Raw genomic sequence first — 16,775 nt, forward strand, 5'->3', positions numbered from 1 at the left:
CTCAACGGTGGGTTAAAGTAGAAAACAACTTGATCCCCGCAAAATTGACTTTAACAAAAAAGATGTTACTGCGGAACTTATGCGCACTTGAATATACGCACAAGTGTGACAGGGCCCTAACATGATCCTTAACTAAGAGGTAAGTGAGTCTGTACCTAAGTGACACATACAGAAATGGAAGCTGCCGGCAACCTTTTGTAACAGAAAATTCTTAGTAATGCCCAACTTACTGCTTTGAATATCTGTTAATTAGCAGTATAATATACGACATAAAAATGAATGAACATCGAAAATGCTTACCAAGGCAGATCGCTGTGTCCCCTTCTCGTGAACACACGCACGCCGTACAGTTGTCTCCGTTACTCAGGAAACCATCCGAACAGTTGCATACTTTGGGAAAGGTCGGACCACAGGGGGATGCCTCCTGCCCAGACGTAGTCACCGACACGGCAACCAACGCTAGTGTAAACACATTGTACCCTTTTAAGTTTACCTCAATTTTGTAATATTAGAATAATGTTTTTTTCTTGACAATAAGGTAAATCGAACCTATAGCATTGTATGATAAAATTCAGAGGGACATTTCAACATTTACCCCCCACTGACAAGGTTGAAAACCGTGATCTTCCACACAGACGCATGGCTACACATGGCCATGGTTGACCACTGCCTTGTGTGTTAGTCTGTCTGCCCAGTGAAGTGTTTGCTGCAGTTAGTAACTGTAAAACTCATCCTCACCAGATTTCTTTCAGTGTTATTTCTTTATGTTGTTGCTGCACCCGAGTGGGAAGTATGTACTTGTCAAGACCAGGAGGGTGCTATTTGTGGTGTTTTCTCAAACCATCGAGTCTTGTGCAGTTTTTTTTTTTTACAGCGTTTCTACAAGTCACTCACATAAAGGTTTTTGTCTCCAGAACATTTTCAATTCGGGGCCAAAATATTGTATAATGGACCGTTAAGTAAAACAGGATACAGTACAAAAAATAACAGACCTATTATCTACAATGGACATCTACAGAACAGAAGTGATGCCTGCTATTTAGAAATGTAGTAAATGCTTTAAAAATGACGCCATTCTCACTGCTGATTAAGAAAAGAAGCACAAGTCAAACTGGGTAAACGACTGTGATGAGTTCGGCTTTCAACATAACGCACTTTTTTTCACACACAAGAAAAGCTTCGAACTAAAGACAATTTCCCGTGCCAAAACTTCGACGCCACAAAGTAACGCTTTCAATTGCAAAGAATACACTGTTGGTTTTTGTTTACACTTACTTGTCGCCAACGCTAGGAATATCCGCATGAAGCGCACGACGTGATGCCTGTCGCTCGCCATTGCTCGATTTGTGATGATAATCCACCCAGACACTTATATGTAACGTTACGTAGTTGTCTGACTAAATGGCTCAACATGAATATGCAAATAGCGACTGTCCTACAATACTTGACAGTGTGACCTTGAGCAGCATCTCAAACATAACAACAACACAGAATATTCTTAGCACAGGGGAATCCCATTCCGTACAGTTGTGTGGTTTGAAGTTAACCGTTATTAAAGACTTAAAATAACGATAAACTTTCCCGGCTATATAACTACCTATCATAGAGCTCGGTATTTTTGATATCGAAAGATATACGGTTGACATGTGTTTCGTATAAACTTTTGGGGTTTTTCGTACAATACTACTCGAGACAAAAATGAAAGCAGGCTGGCCCGAATGTACATTGAAATTGCCGTTGAATGCAAATACTTTAGAGAAGGCGCTGTCTCCCGTTTCTAGGCCATCCGAAACCTAATGGAAAAAACTGCCACAAGGGGGGGGGGGGGGGGGGGCATAATTCTTTTGCTATCTTTAAGGTCGCAGAACACAGTACTAATGGGCGAACCCCGTCCCCAATGTTAGTTCGGGTATAAAGTTGTGTGTCACATTGCTTGAAAAGGCCGTAGTTTTTCTTCTGTGCACGTTAGCGAGGTGGAAATACTGGTAAATGGTAGAGGAATACGTCAGATATGAGACTGTATGGGTTGGGTTACGATGTTTGTTCGATCGTCTTGGATTCGCGCCTGAATATTGTTACCATCCGACTATTGTGCGTCGGCTGCAGTATGATGACCTCCGCTGGGGTCATATCAAAGTGGCTTTTAAAAGAGAACGAGCAGTCAAATTGAAGCTCATTTTCACATATTTTGTAGATTGAACCCTGACGTCAACCATATCAAAATCTTGCACTTTGATTGTGCACCCTACTATAAATGTTGAAGCGTCGAAGCTGCTCACTTTGGGGCCCTTAACCATAGGCGAAATACTGTGGTCTGCGACCTTAAGCTTTAAATACGTAGATTTACTAAATGTGGATTTATAAAGTTTAACTTTATATAAGAATCAGATAATGTACGAAGCTACATGGTATTCTATAACTTCAGGAGTTTTGGAAGGTTTATTAGTATCATTTTCTCCATTTTTCCTCGTTCTTTTTTATTCTTAATTGAAGCTGAATCATTTGGATTCAAAGCGTTTTCTTTGGACATGGTCATGTGGTTAATTGATTCATATGAAGAAAGGACACTTTTCCTAAACATATTCCGCAACTCATTACTCATGACAGTATCTTGATTTCTAGGTTCAGTTCTAGAGGTGTATGTTAAAGGCAATAATACATATACGAGCGTACATTAAACGGTAATGATAATGCATGTTATGACAATGTATATACAAAAGATGGTAACGGGTATAGAATTTGGCTCGCTTCAGGACTACCTGGAAGATGAAACTCCGACTCCTACCGGTGATCCTGACAACACAGACGACATGCACGTCCCGGCGCTCTTTGTCACCATCGACGCTTCTGTCTTCCTCGTCATCGCCTTGGTCATCGCTGTGACATTTTGCCTGTGGTGAGTGTCGCATGGGTCATACAATATTGGCAGTTCGTCTTCTCTACATTGAGAACAAGGAAAACTTGACATTCTCTCCACTTTTATCTCCCAGAGCAAATCGTTCGAAGTTTTTTATGAATGCGAACACATTGCTGTCTGCTTTTCATCAGCAAATAAGATAATGACACCATTTGCAAATTAGGCCTGATAATTCCTGTAATAGTGTTATGGATACGGCGAAATGGGCATAGTTTCTATACATGTCATGTTATTTTTCCAAACCTTCAGGGTCAAGAAGAAGAGCAAAGTGCCCAAGGTAGACTCCTACCAGTTTCACGACGTGCCGCTGACTCACACCATGGTTCCGCCTCCCAAGAGAGCCTGGGGCGTTGATAACCCCGTCATCATCATGGACACCAAAGCATGAGCAACAACTTTGATGAAGGCGCCTGATTTACACAGTTATAGATATTTTTTTCTATTTAGCGTTAATCAAGTTTCACAAACACAAACGTCCAAATTACAACGAAACACATTTACAGCTTAATGATTCTACATTAATGCATATATTGCCATTTAATATCGTGGATATTTAGTCGTGCCAGCAAAGAACATAGGGCTGATTGAAGTAATTCTATGGATTTCTATTGTGTCACCATGTCAAAAATCATAATAACATAAATAGTACTGCATGTGTTCTTTTTAGGGCTTAACATGTGAACGCGTGTTCTTTTGACTAAGAAAATGTTTGAACATTCTTATATCATAATCCTTTCTGCACGACAGTGATCAATTTAAAATACGCCTGAAAGTGTTTTTGATAAATTACAATATATTCAAAAGTGTTGGCCATCTTTAATTCCGTGTGATGCAAATGCAAACAAATATGAATGTTGATGTTGTCATCCCAATTTTGATGCTAATTAAACCGGTGATGTACGGAATAAGTAAATCACTGATTATTCTTGAAATGAGCTATGGTCTAAATACACGTTGCTGCAGCTGCCTATTAGTAACGACCTGCATATGATATGAAACTCCTTTAGATCATACGGAGGCACGTACGCAGGAGGTCAGTGTTGTTTGCCTTTTCCTGACAATGTGTTGGTATTTAACCAGACACTACTCGTTCAGATAAAACATAAAGGGTTAAGTCCTTAGCCACCGAAGAAGCTACATCCGCGAAATCGATTTGTGCAAATGGCTGAATAAAGGTTCCAAACGTGAACTATGCGGCTCCAGATGTCTTACTGAAGGACGATTGCGGTGCGAAAGATGTCGGTTAGCTTCAGTGCCTCCTTCCCCAATTCCTATGTATATTTCTCATTGGATGGGACTCGCTGTAGTATCTTCTGGAACTCCGGACCCAGAAAGATCCCGTACATCAAAGGAATGCACACAGAAGCAAGAAGTACCTTCTACCAAGACGCAACCTGGAAGAAAACACCGCCGCCAAGTCGAGCACAAGGAAGACACGAAAGTACCACCAAGTGCGCCACAACAACGGCTCTGCCCACCACACCACCGAGAGGAGACAGTCCTAGAACGTCATCTACGTGATCTTCAAGCCCTACAAAAAGCTGAGACGCCAGAGCTACACGCCAGAGCAAGAAATCAGCGAAGGGGGAAGACAACACTATGAAGAAGACGCATCTCTCATCTCTCGATTGTGTAAACATTAGACCTGTGACACGTTTTAATTGTTCTAGAACAATAGGTGAAGCCATGTAAGGTCATCTGAGGTCAAGGGCGATATGCACTGGATGTTATTTAAGTGAGAACTTCATGAACTTGTGTCATTTAAGCCTTAGCCACCGAAGAAGCCACATCGGCGAAATCGATCTAAAGGAGTTTCATATCATATGCAGGTCGTTACTAATAGGCAGCTGCAGCAACGTGTATTTAGACCATAGCTCATTTCCAGAATAATCAGTGATTTACTTATTCCGTACATCACCGGTTTAATTAGCATCAAAATTGGGATGACAACATCAACATTCATATTTGTTTGCATTTGCATCACACGGAATTAAAGATGGCCAACACTTTTGAATATATTGTAATTTATCAAAAACACTTTCAGGCGTATTTTAAATTGATCACTGTCGTGCAGAAAGGATTATGATATAAGAATGTTCAAATATTTTCTTAGTCAAAAGAACACGCGTTCACATGTTAAGCCCTAAAAAGAACACAGAACTTATTGCATATTCCTTTGACTTCCTTTGACCTCTCAGGGCAAGTGCTCTCTAATGTTAGCTTTGTTTGTTTGAACCTTTGTTTATTCATGGGAAGCTCGAATTGGCACGCAAGCCGCTTTTCATTGAGGTCATGAGGGAAGAGGTAAGGGTCAGATACAATATAACAGAGATACACAGTCATTTGGGTCCTAATAACTCTATCAACATATATCGATTTATAACTTAAATCTTGCGCACTACAAACTAACAAATGGTGGTTAAATGCAGACCAAATGAGGCAATAATTGAACACCACAGATAATTCCTCTACTTTCCATTTATTGCTCATAAAACCCTTCAAAATGTACATATTGTGTGCTAGATTCTCGCCAGATAGCAAGTTGAAAAGAAAGCAGTTATTTAACTCTGCCATATTCAATACACAATGCAAGGCCCCTGAGCACTTAAACCAAATACACACTAAAACGTGAGCCCCCCTAGGTTCCACCTACTAATAGTTCTATTGCTTGATGAAATCATTGCACCTGACAATAAATTAGACTGTCCCTGCTCACAAAACGGTGGCATTTTTCTTGTAAAGGAACGAGTTGGGTTTTGTGGGCCAGTACTAACAGTTGCAGAGCACATATAATAAAAAGACATTTCAGGATAGAAAAGAACAGTATCGTTAAATCTACATACTGTTTGTACACAATATGCATAGATTAAAAACATAATTATCAATGCTGAATGAAACTGCCTGATCAAGTCCGAAATTGTTGCTGAAATATCCTTGAACTGGTCTCGTACAATTGTAATAATATGTTTTTTGTTGTTGCCAATGCTATCACAGATTAAGAACAGTTAAGAGCCTAGATGTAACAGCTCGATACTTACAGCTACAGGGACTTTCCAGCTTTAACTAACATTGTGTGTTTCCAAACTCTTCGTCTAACATTCAGCCTGTAAATAAATGCCTCATTGATAACTCATGCTAATCATCATCGTCATAATCTATGTCTATGATGTGAAAGATGTGAACAAAACAAGACTTAACAGACTCAGTGTTCTAGACTGTTCATCTTAGACATGAGGTACAGTGTTCTAGACTGTTTATCTTAGACATGAGGTACAGTGTTCTAGACTGTTCATCTTAGACATGAGGTACAGTGTTCTAGACTGTTCATCTTAGACATGAGGTACAGTGTTCTTGACTTTTTATCTTAGACATGAGGTACAGTGTTCTAGACTGTTCATTTTAGACATGAGGTACAGTGTTCTTGACTTTTTATCTTAGACATGCGGTACAGTGTTCTAGCCTGTTTATCTTAGACATGAGGTACAGTGTTCTAGACTGTTCATCTTAGACATGAGGTACAGTGTTCTAGACTGTTCATCTTAGACATGAGGTACAGTATTCTAGACTGTTTATCTTAGACATGAGGTACAGTGTTCTAGACTGTTTATCTTAGACATGAGGTACAGTGTTCTAGACTGTTCATCTAAGACATGAGGTACAGGATATTTTCAAGAAGATATTTGGTAACTATCCATTTTCAGCGTCTTCCACCCATTACAAAAAACAAATTAGGCAATATGTCTTTTCTGGTTAGATGATAAACTAAATAAACTGAACAGAAAACATAAATGTTACATCTTGTCTTATCTATTCCACCAAGTACACATTGAAGGCACCTCTAAACAACATGTCTTTCCTGGTAATATTAATGAATAAATAAGTAGATAAACTGAACAGGAGAAAACACACCAATTGCATCTTGCATTGTTAAATCTATGAATGGGTCTTCAATTCAGTACACATTGAATACACCACAGTCAATATGTCTTTCCTGGTTGAATAAATAAATAAGTAGATGAACTGAAAATTAACAGAAGTATTAATATGACATCTTGTCTTATCTACGTTTAGCGTCTTCCACCAAGTACACATTGAAAACACCTTTAGGAAATATCTATTTTCCTAGCTAGATAGATAAATAATTAAATAAACTGAAAAGAAGAAAGCACAAACTGTTACTGAATTTTCTTTTCAAATGTCATATACTCTGCACACATCAAGCTAGATCCAAATTTTTAGACTATTAACCATCATCTGGAGCTCAGATGAATATTATGTACGTTCTATCTTTGGGGTAACTACTTTATTGATTTAAAACGTGTCACAGTTTGCTTGGGTGTGTTTATTGCGTCTCATCACAACCAGATCCGAATCCAAACCAGATCTTTACTTGCCCAGATACATTGTGGTGGGCACGGCCACTATGATGCTGATGACATATAGGACAAGGCACAGCCTGTCCAGGACCTTGGCCAGAAGGGTGTAGTCGGACACCTCCGGATCTTTCTCCTTCTTCATCACCTCGGCCAGCTCCTCTGTCTGGTTGTTTACTGCCTTGGACAGCTCTGTCTTCAGCTCCTTCACACTTGAGATCAGCATCAGCAGGCTGGCAGAACCGGAGGCCTCCAGAGCTGCAGTAGGCTGGGCGGTTGCCTTGGAGACATCAGCGGAACGCACGGAAGGCGAGGGACTGCCTTGGAAGGTGGACCGCTTCCTGACAGTTGGCTCGGTCGTGGCAGGAAGGGCGAACGAGTGGCTGGATGTGCCGGAGACATCGGCAGGGGTTTCTCCGGAAGGGGTTTCCCCGGAGGCCGCCTTCGCGTCTTCCGCGTCGAAGGCGACGTTGGTCAGCTCCATGAAGATGTCACTGGTCTCTCCATCGTCGCTTGGACGCTTCTTCTTTGTGAGGTCTCCCAGTAGGAGCATCCTTAACAAAACATTGACGGGAAGGATATGAAATGAAAGTTCATCTATGGACGTGCTGGTACAACCTCTCACATAGGATGCCAAAACCTAGTAGTCACAATCAATGGATTAGATACCAGCTGGTAGCTCGTGCTCAACAATTTAGAAATCTATGATATATCATGTACGCGTTTCGACTGAAAAGCAAATTGCATCAAAGATAGCAAAATATATGCAAAATTTACATGGGGGGGGGATCTTGTTGACACTTCCCAGGGCATGTCTATGGCCTCCAGTGGTCAGTACTCAGACCATGGTTAAATCCTGCATGCCGTTCACATCTACCCAATAGTGCCACCTATCTAACTGTACCGCAAAAAATGCTGTGTAATACCAAAGATCAATCCTCAATGTATGTGATCTTAAAATTGTATTTCCCCATTGTAGCAATGTATTTCCCTTTTTAGTCTAAGCTATTGTTACGACCTTGAGCACGTACTTTGCCATGTAACGGAGAAAGAAAGTCTTCGCGTCCGGAGGCAGACTACCCTCCTTGTCGTGGAGCTTGATGATGCCCATGGTGAAGAAGAGGAAGAGTCCCATCAGCCCCATGCATACAACAATCAGCATGGCTGTAACATCATCCATGTAAAACATTTAACAGAATGCCGAAGAAGTAGAATGACAAACTGCTTTTGTTTCAATCTATTTGCAAAAACAGTGGATAATAGAGTTATTTATACCAGTGTTTTTTATCAGACAGTCCACCGAAATGCAGGCAGATGAAAATCATTGGTTTTGTTAAAAAACGTTGTGAACCATTAATTCACTAACCTGATCTATTCAAAATATTTGTAAAAAAACAACACGACTTGGCTTAACCTATCTTAACTTACCAAAAAACGGCAGAGCTCACTTGACAGGAAGTACCTCAGTGACAAACACGAGAGACACGACCATGGAGAGCTGAATAGTCACTCCAAACGAGATCCGGTCTCCCCTGTCGATGGGCATGATAAAGGTGATGATCATCAGCACTACCAGGATGAAGCAAGGCCCAACGGTTGTGGCGATGTGGAACATTGGGATCCTCTCCAGATGGACAACGAAGCACGCTTCCTTGTCGTCTCGTGCGAAGACCCTGTCCTTTCGATACCACTCGCCCTCCTCTTTTGCAGAAGGAGAGACGTCGCAGGGACTGTTGGTCTCGTCTTCTGTAGAGCTGCCGTCCCCGCATTCTGTGTTCAACATATCAAAACAACAAATTATCATCAGAAGTTGTGCTAATATATTTATGGCAATCAGAACAGTATATACTATATCACTTTATCAATTGTACAGGATCATATATCATTGAAAGGTTTATTTATCCCCCTTTTCAACAATTCCATGATTCTACATTGAAAGGTAGCCATGCGAATGCGTCACAATTCCCTGCTAACATACTGTGTATGACCAGCGTAGAGTTGTCTATGGAAGAATTACCGCATTATAGACAATGGAAATAGTGAGAATGGTTGTACATGTACATGAACATGGTGAGGTTGCACATGGCAGCACAGATATATCGCATGATTGTATGATACATATATTAAAAGGGTTAGGATTATCTTTAATAAATGCCCGTAGCCAAGCCCCCCCCCCCCCCCCACAGACTTGAAGGTCCACTTTCACAGGCTTGAAGATCGACTTTTTAATATTCAATATTTTTTTTAAGGCGGACTTATTTGTATCACCAGCAAGGCCACAGAGGCTGGAATCCTAGAAAAAAACTGCCCACTCTGTCTCTGATTTTTCCTCTAAAATTCTCTCAAACACTGGCAATGCCCTTTCAGAAAGTTCTTAGAATCTGAAACGCTCGAGGGTCCACTTTTTAGCGTCCAAGTTTTTTTTTTCAAGGCGGTCTTATTTGTATAACCAGACTAAAATCCTAGAAAAACTGCTAACGTTGTCTCTGAATTTTCCTCTGAAACCCTTTCAAAAAAACACAGGAAATGGCCTTTCAGAAGGTTCAATTTTTGAAATTTTACACGCTCGAAGATCCACTTTTTAACGTCCAAGACTTATTTGTATCACCAGCGGGGCTGGAATCCAAGAAAAACTGCTCACTTTGTCTCTGATTTCTTTCTTTGAAATCCTCTAAAAAAACCCAGAAAATCAGAAGATTCATTTTTTTTAAATTTTCCGGTGGGGCATACCCGCGGACCCCCTAGAAAAATCGCGCCTGCGGCGCTTGTCAAGCGCCTGCAGTGCTCGCTGGTCCCTAAAACATTAAAAAAGAACCCCCCAATCAAAATCCTGGCTACGGGCATAAATTTCAAAGTCCAAACAGTTTCTCTTTTACAGGTGCTCTTGTAGAGTAAGGTGCGATAATGGAGCCAGCTGAATGCACAGTGGTCATCATGGTCCTATGTAGGCGGGCCATTCTGGACTGAGAGGAATGAAATTCTGCACAGTCATCTGTCTTTTAATACGTAATGACTGTGGTAAGTTTTGTTTCTCCAAGTTTGTAAAAACCACCTCTATGGAAAGGTGTAATGAACAGATCATGTGTACAGGACCTAGATGACCACTCTGTATTCAGCTGACTACATTATGATAACTTACTCTACCACAGTACATGTAAAGAGAAACTGTTTGAGTTAGGAAATTAAAACAATCAGGCAAGCTATTAACCCTATCCAGACTGGGGGGGGGAGCTAAAAGTGCCCGCGCCAACTTTGACATCGTATAACTGCCGAACGACATATGCTAGGACTACCAAACTTGGTGACTTTTCTTAAAATTTAGTTGGCAACAGTATAATGATGATTGTATAAGTTTATCCTTTTTGTGTTGCCATGGCAACGGGTTTCTGAAAGGCATTTAATGCAAAAATCACAGATTTTTTAAAAACAATGATATTTCTTAGGTTTTCTTGCTCAACCACACTAGTTTTCCTACATGTATAGAATCATATGTAATTAGATGTAACTTTTATGATTCAATATTCATAATTTATGCTAATTTGATGACGTAATCGGTCAAAATCAAAGATGGCGGACCATTACACCATTTTAGGTATCAACAGGCTTTTTCGCCTTCAAAATTGTCACTACGTAGCATTTTCTTTACCAGAAACATTTAGATTAACGTTTCTAGTCTATTTTTAGTGTTTTATGGGGTCATAAGTGGAAAAAAAGTATTTTTGAAAATTTCAAAATGGTCGATCCAAGATGGCGGATCCCAAGGGGTCGCTAACAACACGTGACGTCATTTAATGACGTCATTTTGACGTCAACGTAGTTACGATATGCGTAATATATCTTGGTATACCTTTAAATCAACAATACATACTATTTTGTTTAATACCTTTAGATATTACGGGAATTCCCTATTTAGCCAATAAAATTACATCAGTGACGTCATAATTACGTCATATTGCGTCATGACGTCACCAAAATTCTAGGAATTATAAAACTTTACTTGAACATCACTCCCTACAAATTTGGGAAGGATACATCATACCGTTCAGAAGTTATGAGGGGGGGCGAATGAGCCCCCCTTCCCCCCACTCCCAGATATCCCCAAAAAGCCCAGTCTGGATAGGGTTAAGATATGTATGTTTATACATATTGCGAAAGTGCAAGAGCTATGATGTATTACAAAATGGCTATGAGGTATGTACTGTTGGCATGCGTAGTAGTAAAAGACAAAATACAGAAACATGTGCACGTGCGCAGTGAACCCAGTAAGTATTGCCCTGACGAAGATGACAGACGGCCATCGAAACGTTGGCTCTTGTAAATATGTGGTTGTGAATAAAAAAAAAATTGCTATCCAATCATTCACCAACCTGAAGATCCAGAAACAGTTTGCTATCTTTTTAAACTTTAGTCTCCAACGATAACCGCAAGTGAGCCAAAGGAACTTTTTGAACTGCCCTCGCAAAACATACTTATTCTTATTGGTATCAATATAACTTCATAGATGTTTGCAAAGCCTTACGGATGGTTTGGTCGATTTCTGAGGTTGCCGAGAAGCAAATTTCGCATTCCATGGTGTCTGCAGGGAAGTAGAAGGGGTCTGCTTCGCACACGGTGGTGGTCAGAGTTTCTACCGTCCATGTTACTGTACCATTGCTGCTGATCCCTATCGGTACGCGCTTTTCCAGGCTGCGGTACAAAGGATCGGCACTGTGAAGTAAACAAACAAGACATTTGTCTTAAAAAATAGATCGATCCAATGGCGATAGCTTTCTGACAAATTTGTCTTTAAAAATATGACTCATACTATTACACAATATCATGATCGTCGCCGACTTTCAGTGTTTGAGGTGTCATTCCGGTTCTCTATTGTCCACTTTGTTTATTTGTTTGTTTGCATAGCCGGTAACCCGCTAAGGCTGAACACACCAGTTTTGTAAGTTCAATAAAAGCTTAAGGCCAGACTGATAAGTTTTCACTTTCACAAAGGGAATATCCGAATTTTGTTTTCGCCATCAAAAAAAATCCTTTATTGCATTCATGAAACAGGTAATTACATACATTAATTTATCACACCGATAATCTTAATTGGACTGGTAAAAAAAAAAGACGACATACTTTCTCTTGAGGGTCATTGATGGGGTCCAAATTCTGTCACTCAGAGTGCTGAATGCATCGGTACCATTGTAGTATTTTGGATCCCATTTCAGTCGACTGTCCTGCCATGTCTGTAAGAAGAACATTTTGTTGCGCAAAAGAAATTCAGGACACAGGAAGTAAAACTTTCATGGGTGACATTCTCTGCAGACTTTGAGAGTGCGAAAAAAAGGGGAAAAATGGAAAGGGATGTAAACTTCTAGGGGACAAAATATTAATGAACAGAATATTTGCCAATCACATGTTGCCCTAAAGTTGTCATAATTGTGTCAACTTACGAGCTTCATGACCACAGACGCAACCAGCTGCTCCTTTTTTTCATCCTGAAATAAAGATTACGGGATGAATTCAGTCACATTCTTTACCTCCTTGAGTTATCTATTTCTTGTAACCAAAAAGTATGTCAAAAATGCAACAGATGATATTGTAAATCTTGAACCCTCAGCTTTTATTTTCGTGGTGACCTCTCAAATACAAAACATGACACCTCGAGTATGCGTTTTCATACTGTGCTACCGAAATGATTCAGCCGCGAACTCAAAACACAGCGAAAACCTCCTTCCCCCTCCTATCACAAAATCAAGTCCCAGCGAAAATAAAGTGACTTACCAAGTCGACGATCTGTTCCACAAAACCGATGAAGCTGATTAAAATGTTGTCCTCAGGTGCCAGATCTGCGCTGTTCACATCAAGTAGCTCTTTTTTCAGTCTTGACTTCATATTAACTAAGGAAGGAAAAAAGTACATGCCCGATAATTATCAGACCGAATTACTAGTCTGACAGTCTTTTGCCATGATTTTGATGAACAATGTATGTGTTTTGAAAGGCCATAGTGCTTGAAACAATCACCTGAACAAGTGGGCTTGTCATGTTGCCAGGTGCCTCCTTCAATGCACCTCACTTCCCTGGGATACCCGGACGGAAGCTTATACCCTTCGTCGCAGGTGAACGCGACCCTTTCTCCCACGTAGTAGAACTTCTTGCCAGGGCTTCTGTTGCCGTAGTTTGGAGGACCCATGTCCAAGCAGCCAAGGTCCGTATCTGGGTGGAATAAGTTATCAAAGACATTAGAAATCAACCATGAATTCAGTAATTTGTAATAACAGAAAGTTTCCTGCTAGGGTTGATGGCAAAACATTACAAAGTAATTAGCTTTTTTTGGGACCTATGATATCTTCCTAAGGGTCTAAAATGTCTCGGATTTTGACCAGCCAACTTACTGCACGGAATGAGGTCACATTGCTCCTGGCCGCCATCTTCCGTCATGCAAAATGGCCGACTGAGACCGGTGGGGTTGCGGCAGAAGTTTTTATCCAGGTTACCCCAGGGGTAGAAACCAATTTGCGCAGCGGACCACTCCACACAATCTGCCCCGGATATAGTTGTGCTTCCTGTACCACGGTAGTTCATGCCACTGCCGTGGTAGCAAACTGAGAAAGAGAAACGACCGTTTATCATCAACTGAATGCGTGTACCGAACATAATTGATATGCTGAGATCAAACCTCCGTCACTGACCAAAAGCTGCCACAACAAGTAGGGAAATGATACTTGTACCCAACTACGTTATGTTTAGATTAAACTAACTACTAGTTATATTTGCGAGTTAAATAAGCAGGGAAATGGAATTGGTAAAATTCAAGTGACAATCTCAAATGCTATTTCCAGTGGAAAGTCATGAATCAAGAAGCCTTCCTGTTTACCTTCGTAGTTCAGTCCGTTGTAGGTTGTCTTTGGCTCAGGGTTCCAACAGCCGTGTTGTGTTGAAGGAAACAAGTCACATCCAGGCAGTAGGTTCTTTATCCCGTCATCAGCCGCGTTGAGGACTTCCTCACACCATGAACGGCACGGTAGTAGTATTGTGCCCCTGGAAATCATATTGAGCAGATCAAATCTTTGTACCGGCCGATGGGAGTAAAGCATTTGCAACATGCAAATATTTTACCTTGCACATGTTTTTGAGCCTACAACAAAATGATCAATACATATCTTACAATTTTTCTTAGAATGAATGCCCAGATATCATTGAAGGTAATGACATTGCAATGCATCCCATCTTCAAAAAAAAGTCAAATTAAGTGAATTTACGTTAAGTGCGGTGAGAATCTCAATGCCACTGACTGCCACATTTCCACTCACGTGCATGAAGTCGTGTTGTCTGCATTTCCGGACGAAGGGCAGTCAGAGACATTACATCGCGGGAAGATGACCGTAGAGGCAAATTCTCTGAACTCGGGGTGGACTATTTCTGGGTGCGAACTGTCGAGCAGTTCTGCCACAGAGGAATTTTGCACGTCCTCGAATGTCGCCTGGCCCAGCGGATTCGGCAGCATCGCAAGTCTGCCTCTCAGGGTGAAATTCCCAGGAATTTGCAGGCACTCTGAAATATAGATATTGCAATCATAATCATCACATGCTTGTAACATCGAGACACTGACACAATTTTTCTATATCAGACCATAAGCTCGGAAATGTACCTGATATGCAATTAATCATTACACAAAGTTGGCAAGGTCTGGAATGTGGAAGAAGAAATGGTTACAATGACAAGTCGCGTCCAAGATGAGACGGTTCCAGATAGGTGATACAAGCCTAGATGAGCGAAGCTCATCAGAGCATTTACCGTGGATGTAGCGATAGTTAGTCTTAGAGTAAAGTCAGAATTGCAACATTATGTCGCTGAGAGAGAAATCGCTATGTTCCGACACCCCTATGGCTATGGCCGACACCCTGACCTTCCAACACCCCTGTATTAGGGTTAGGGATAGGGTGTCAGGACATACATGTGGGAACGTAGGGGAGTCGGAACATGGGGAAGTCGGAACATGGGGGTGTCGGAACATGGGGTGTCGGTACATAGGGGTGTCGGAACATGGGGGTGTCTGAACATGGGGGTGTCGGACTATAGGGGTGTTGGAATATAGGGGTGTTGAAACATAGAGGTGTTTGAACATAGGGATGTCGGAACATAGGGGTGTTGGAACATAGTAGTGGCGTCCGTGTGGCGCAGTGGTAGATCACTCGGCTGTCAAACAATGGGTTCCCGGTTCGTATCCCGGTGTGCCCAGCGACATGTCCGGACTTGCGCCCCGACGTTGTGCCCTTGGGAAAGGCACTTAACACGACCTTCCTCACTTCACTCAGGTGTAAATGAGTACCTAGCTCATCTAGGGTTAGGAACGTCCCTCGGATAGGACGTTAAATGGAGGTCCCGTGTTTGGGGAGAGCCACACCCCGCGCACGTTAAAGAACCCACCACACCTTTCGAAAAGAGTAGGGGCATGCCCCGGTGTGCGATGGTCTAAACCTTACAGTCCGGTCTGGGATGACATCTTGAAAATGTGATAGTTCACCTGTTATGTCAATCCTTCCACAAATGTGGTAAATCGAAATAAATAGATAGAGGTGTCGGAACATAATGGGTGTGTTGGAACCTAGAGGTGTTGGAACATAGCAGTGTTGGAACATAGGGGTGTTGGAACAAAGTGATGTCGGAACAAAGGGGTGTCGGAATATAGAGGTGTCGGATTCAGTCGGAACATTGGGGTGTGAACGATATGACTCTCATGTTAACAATGATCTAACTGATAGAGGTGGCAGATATCTTCCTGGTAGATATTCACCTTTCCAAACGTCTTGGCCTACAATGGGAAGAATAAAATCTTTACTTTACGAGCAACTGCAAGTACAGTGGGTACAAAGTAAAACCAACTTACTACAACCCTCCTCGTCGCTCCCGTCTGAACAGTCCGTCTGCCCGTCACACCGCTTCCACGCCAGGATGCAGGCTGTTCGTTCCAGTCCGCACCGGAAGTACCCCAGGGGGCAGCGGATTGCTGTGTTGAAAACAGTGCGTAAATCTCATGATTTCGAATAGATTCTATATCTACCCGACCTACAGGAAAGCATATCTTTTACGTTTGCATTGTCATCACCATTGGCTATTCAGTTACTGGAATGTAAATGGTCTTTTTGGTAATATGAGATGAAATATTACACGATCTGCTATTTAAGCCTATGGTATCATTTCCGTGTTCAAATCGATACCTTCGACGTTGCCTTATTTGGATCCGCATTTAGGTCGACATTTCTTCTAGATGTTCTTTTTGTGTTCCTTTACATGTAGTACACCCAACAACCACCCACCCCCCGTTTAGGGACTAGAGTCAAGATTCGAAGTAACTCAAGTCGATTCCGGCAAAAGCAGCATACATTTTTGTTACCGCAGTATTGAGTCGACTTCACTGGACTCGAAGGAACTCAGTCATTGTTCTGTTTCGCGTTCGCCCTTGATTGACGCACCTGGTGAATTGTGCTCCTTATGATACAAG

The 16,775-nt window shown here is 41.5% G+C and overlaps 2 protein-coding genes across 2 annotated transcripts; one reads left to right on the plus strand and one right to left on the minus strand.

Annotated features, from left to right (window-relative positions):
- Positions 1-2,720: 2,720 nt before the first annotated feature.
- Positions 2,721-3,349, plus strand: LOC136434027 (uncharacterized). Its single transcript, XM_066426678.1, has 2 exons — positions 2,721-2,896; positions 3,167-3,349. Exons 1-2 carry the CDS (start codon positions 2,721-2,723, stop codon positions 3,303-3,305), a joined length of 315 nt encoding a protein of 104 aa, XP_066282775.1. The 3' UTR covers positions 3,306-3,349.
- Positions 3,350-5,389: 2,040 nt separating this feature from the next.
- Positions 5,390-8,428, minus strand: LOC136432165 (uncharacterized). The gene is made up of 2 exons (XM_066423186.1): positions 8,322-8,428; positions 5,390-7,844 (listed from the first exon to the last, which is right to left on the minus strand). Exons 1-2 carry the CDS (start codon positions 8,423-8,425, stop codon positions 7,304-7,306), a joined length of 645 nt encoding a protein of 214 aa, XP_066279283.1. The 5' UTR covers positions 8,426-8,428; the 3' UTR covers positions 5,390-7,303.
- Between the last annotated feature and the right edge of the window lie 8,347 nt (positions 8,429-16,775).

Source organism: Branchiostoma lanceolatum, chromosome 4 (assembly GCF_035083965.1).
Source record: "Branchiostoma lanceolatum isolate klBraLanc5 chromosome 4, klBraLanc5.hap2, whole genome shotgun sequence".
Classification (NCBI taxonomy): domain Eukaryota; kingdom Metazoa; phylum Chordata; class Leptocardii; order Amphioxiformes; family Branchiostomatidae; genus Branchiostoma; species Branchiostoma lanceolatum.

Coding starts and splice junctions, on each gene's coding strand:
- LOC136434027 (XM_066426678.1), top strand. CDS start 2,721: ATGGTAACGGGTATAGAATTTGGCTCGCTTCAGGACTACCTGGAAGAT. Junction 2,897..3,166: donor GCTGTGACATTTTGCCTGTG/GTGAGTGTCGCA, acceptor CCAAACCTTCAG/GGTCAAGAAGAAGAGCAAAG.
- LOC136432165 (XM_066423186.1), bottom strand. CDS start 8,425: ATGGGACTCTTCCTCTTCTTCACCATGGGCATCATCAAGCTCCACGAC. Junction 7,845..8,321: donor TTTCTCCGTTACATGGCAAA/GTACGTGCTCAA, acceptor TGTTTTGTTAAG/GATGCTCCTACTGGGAGACC.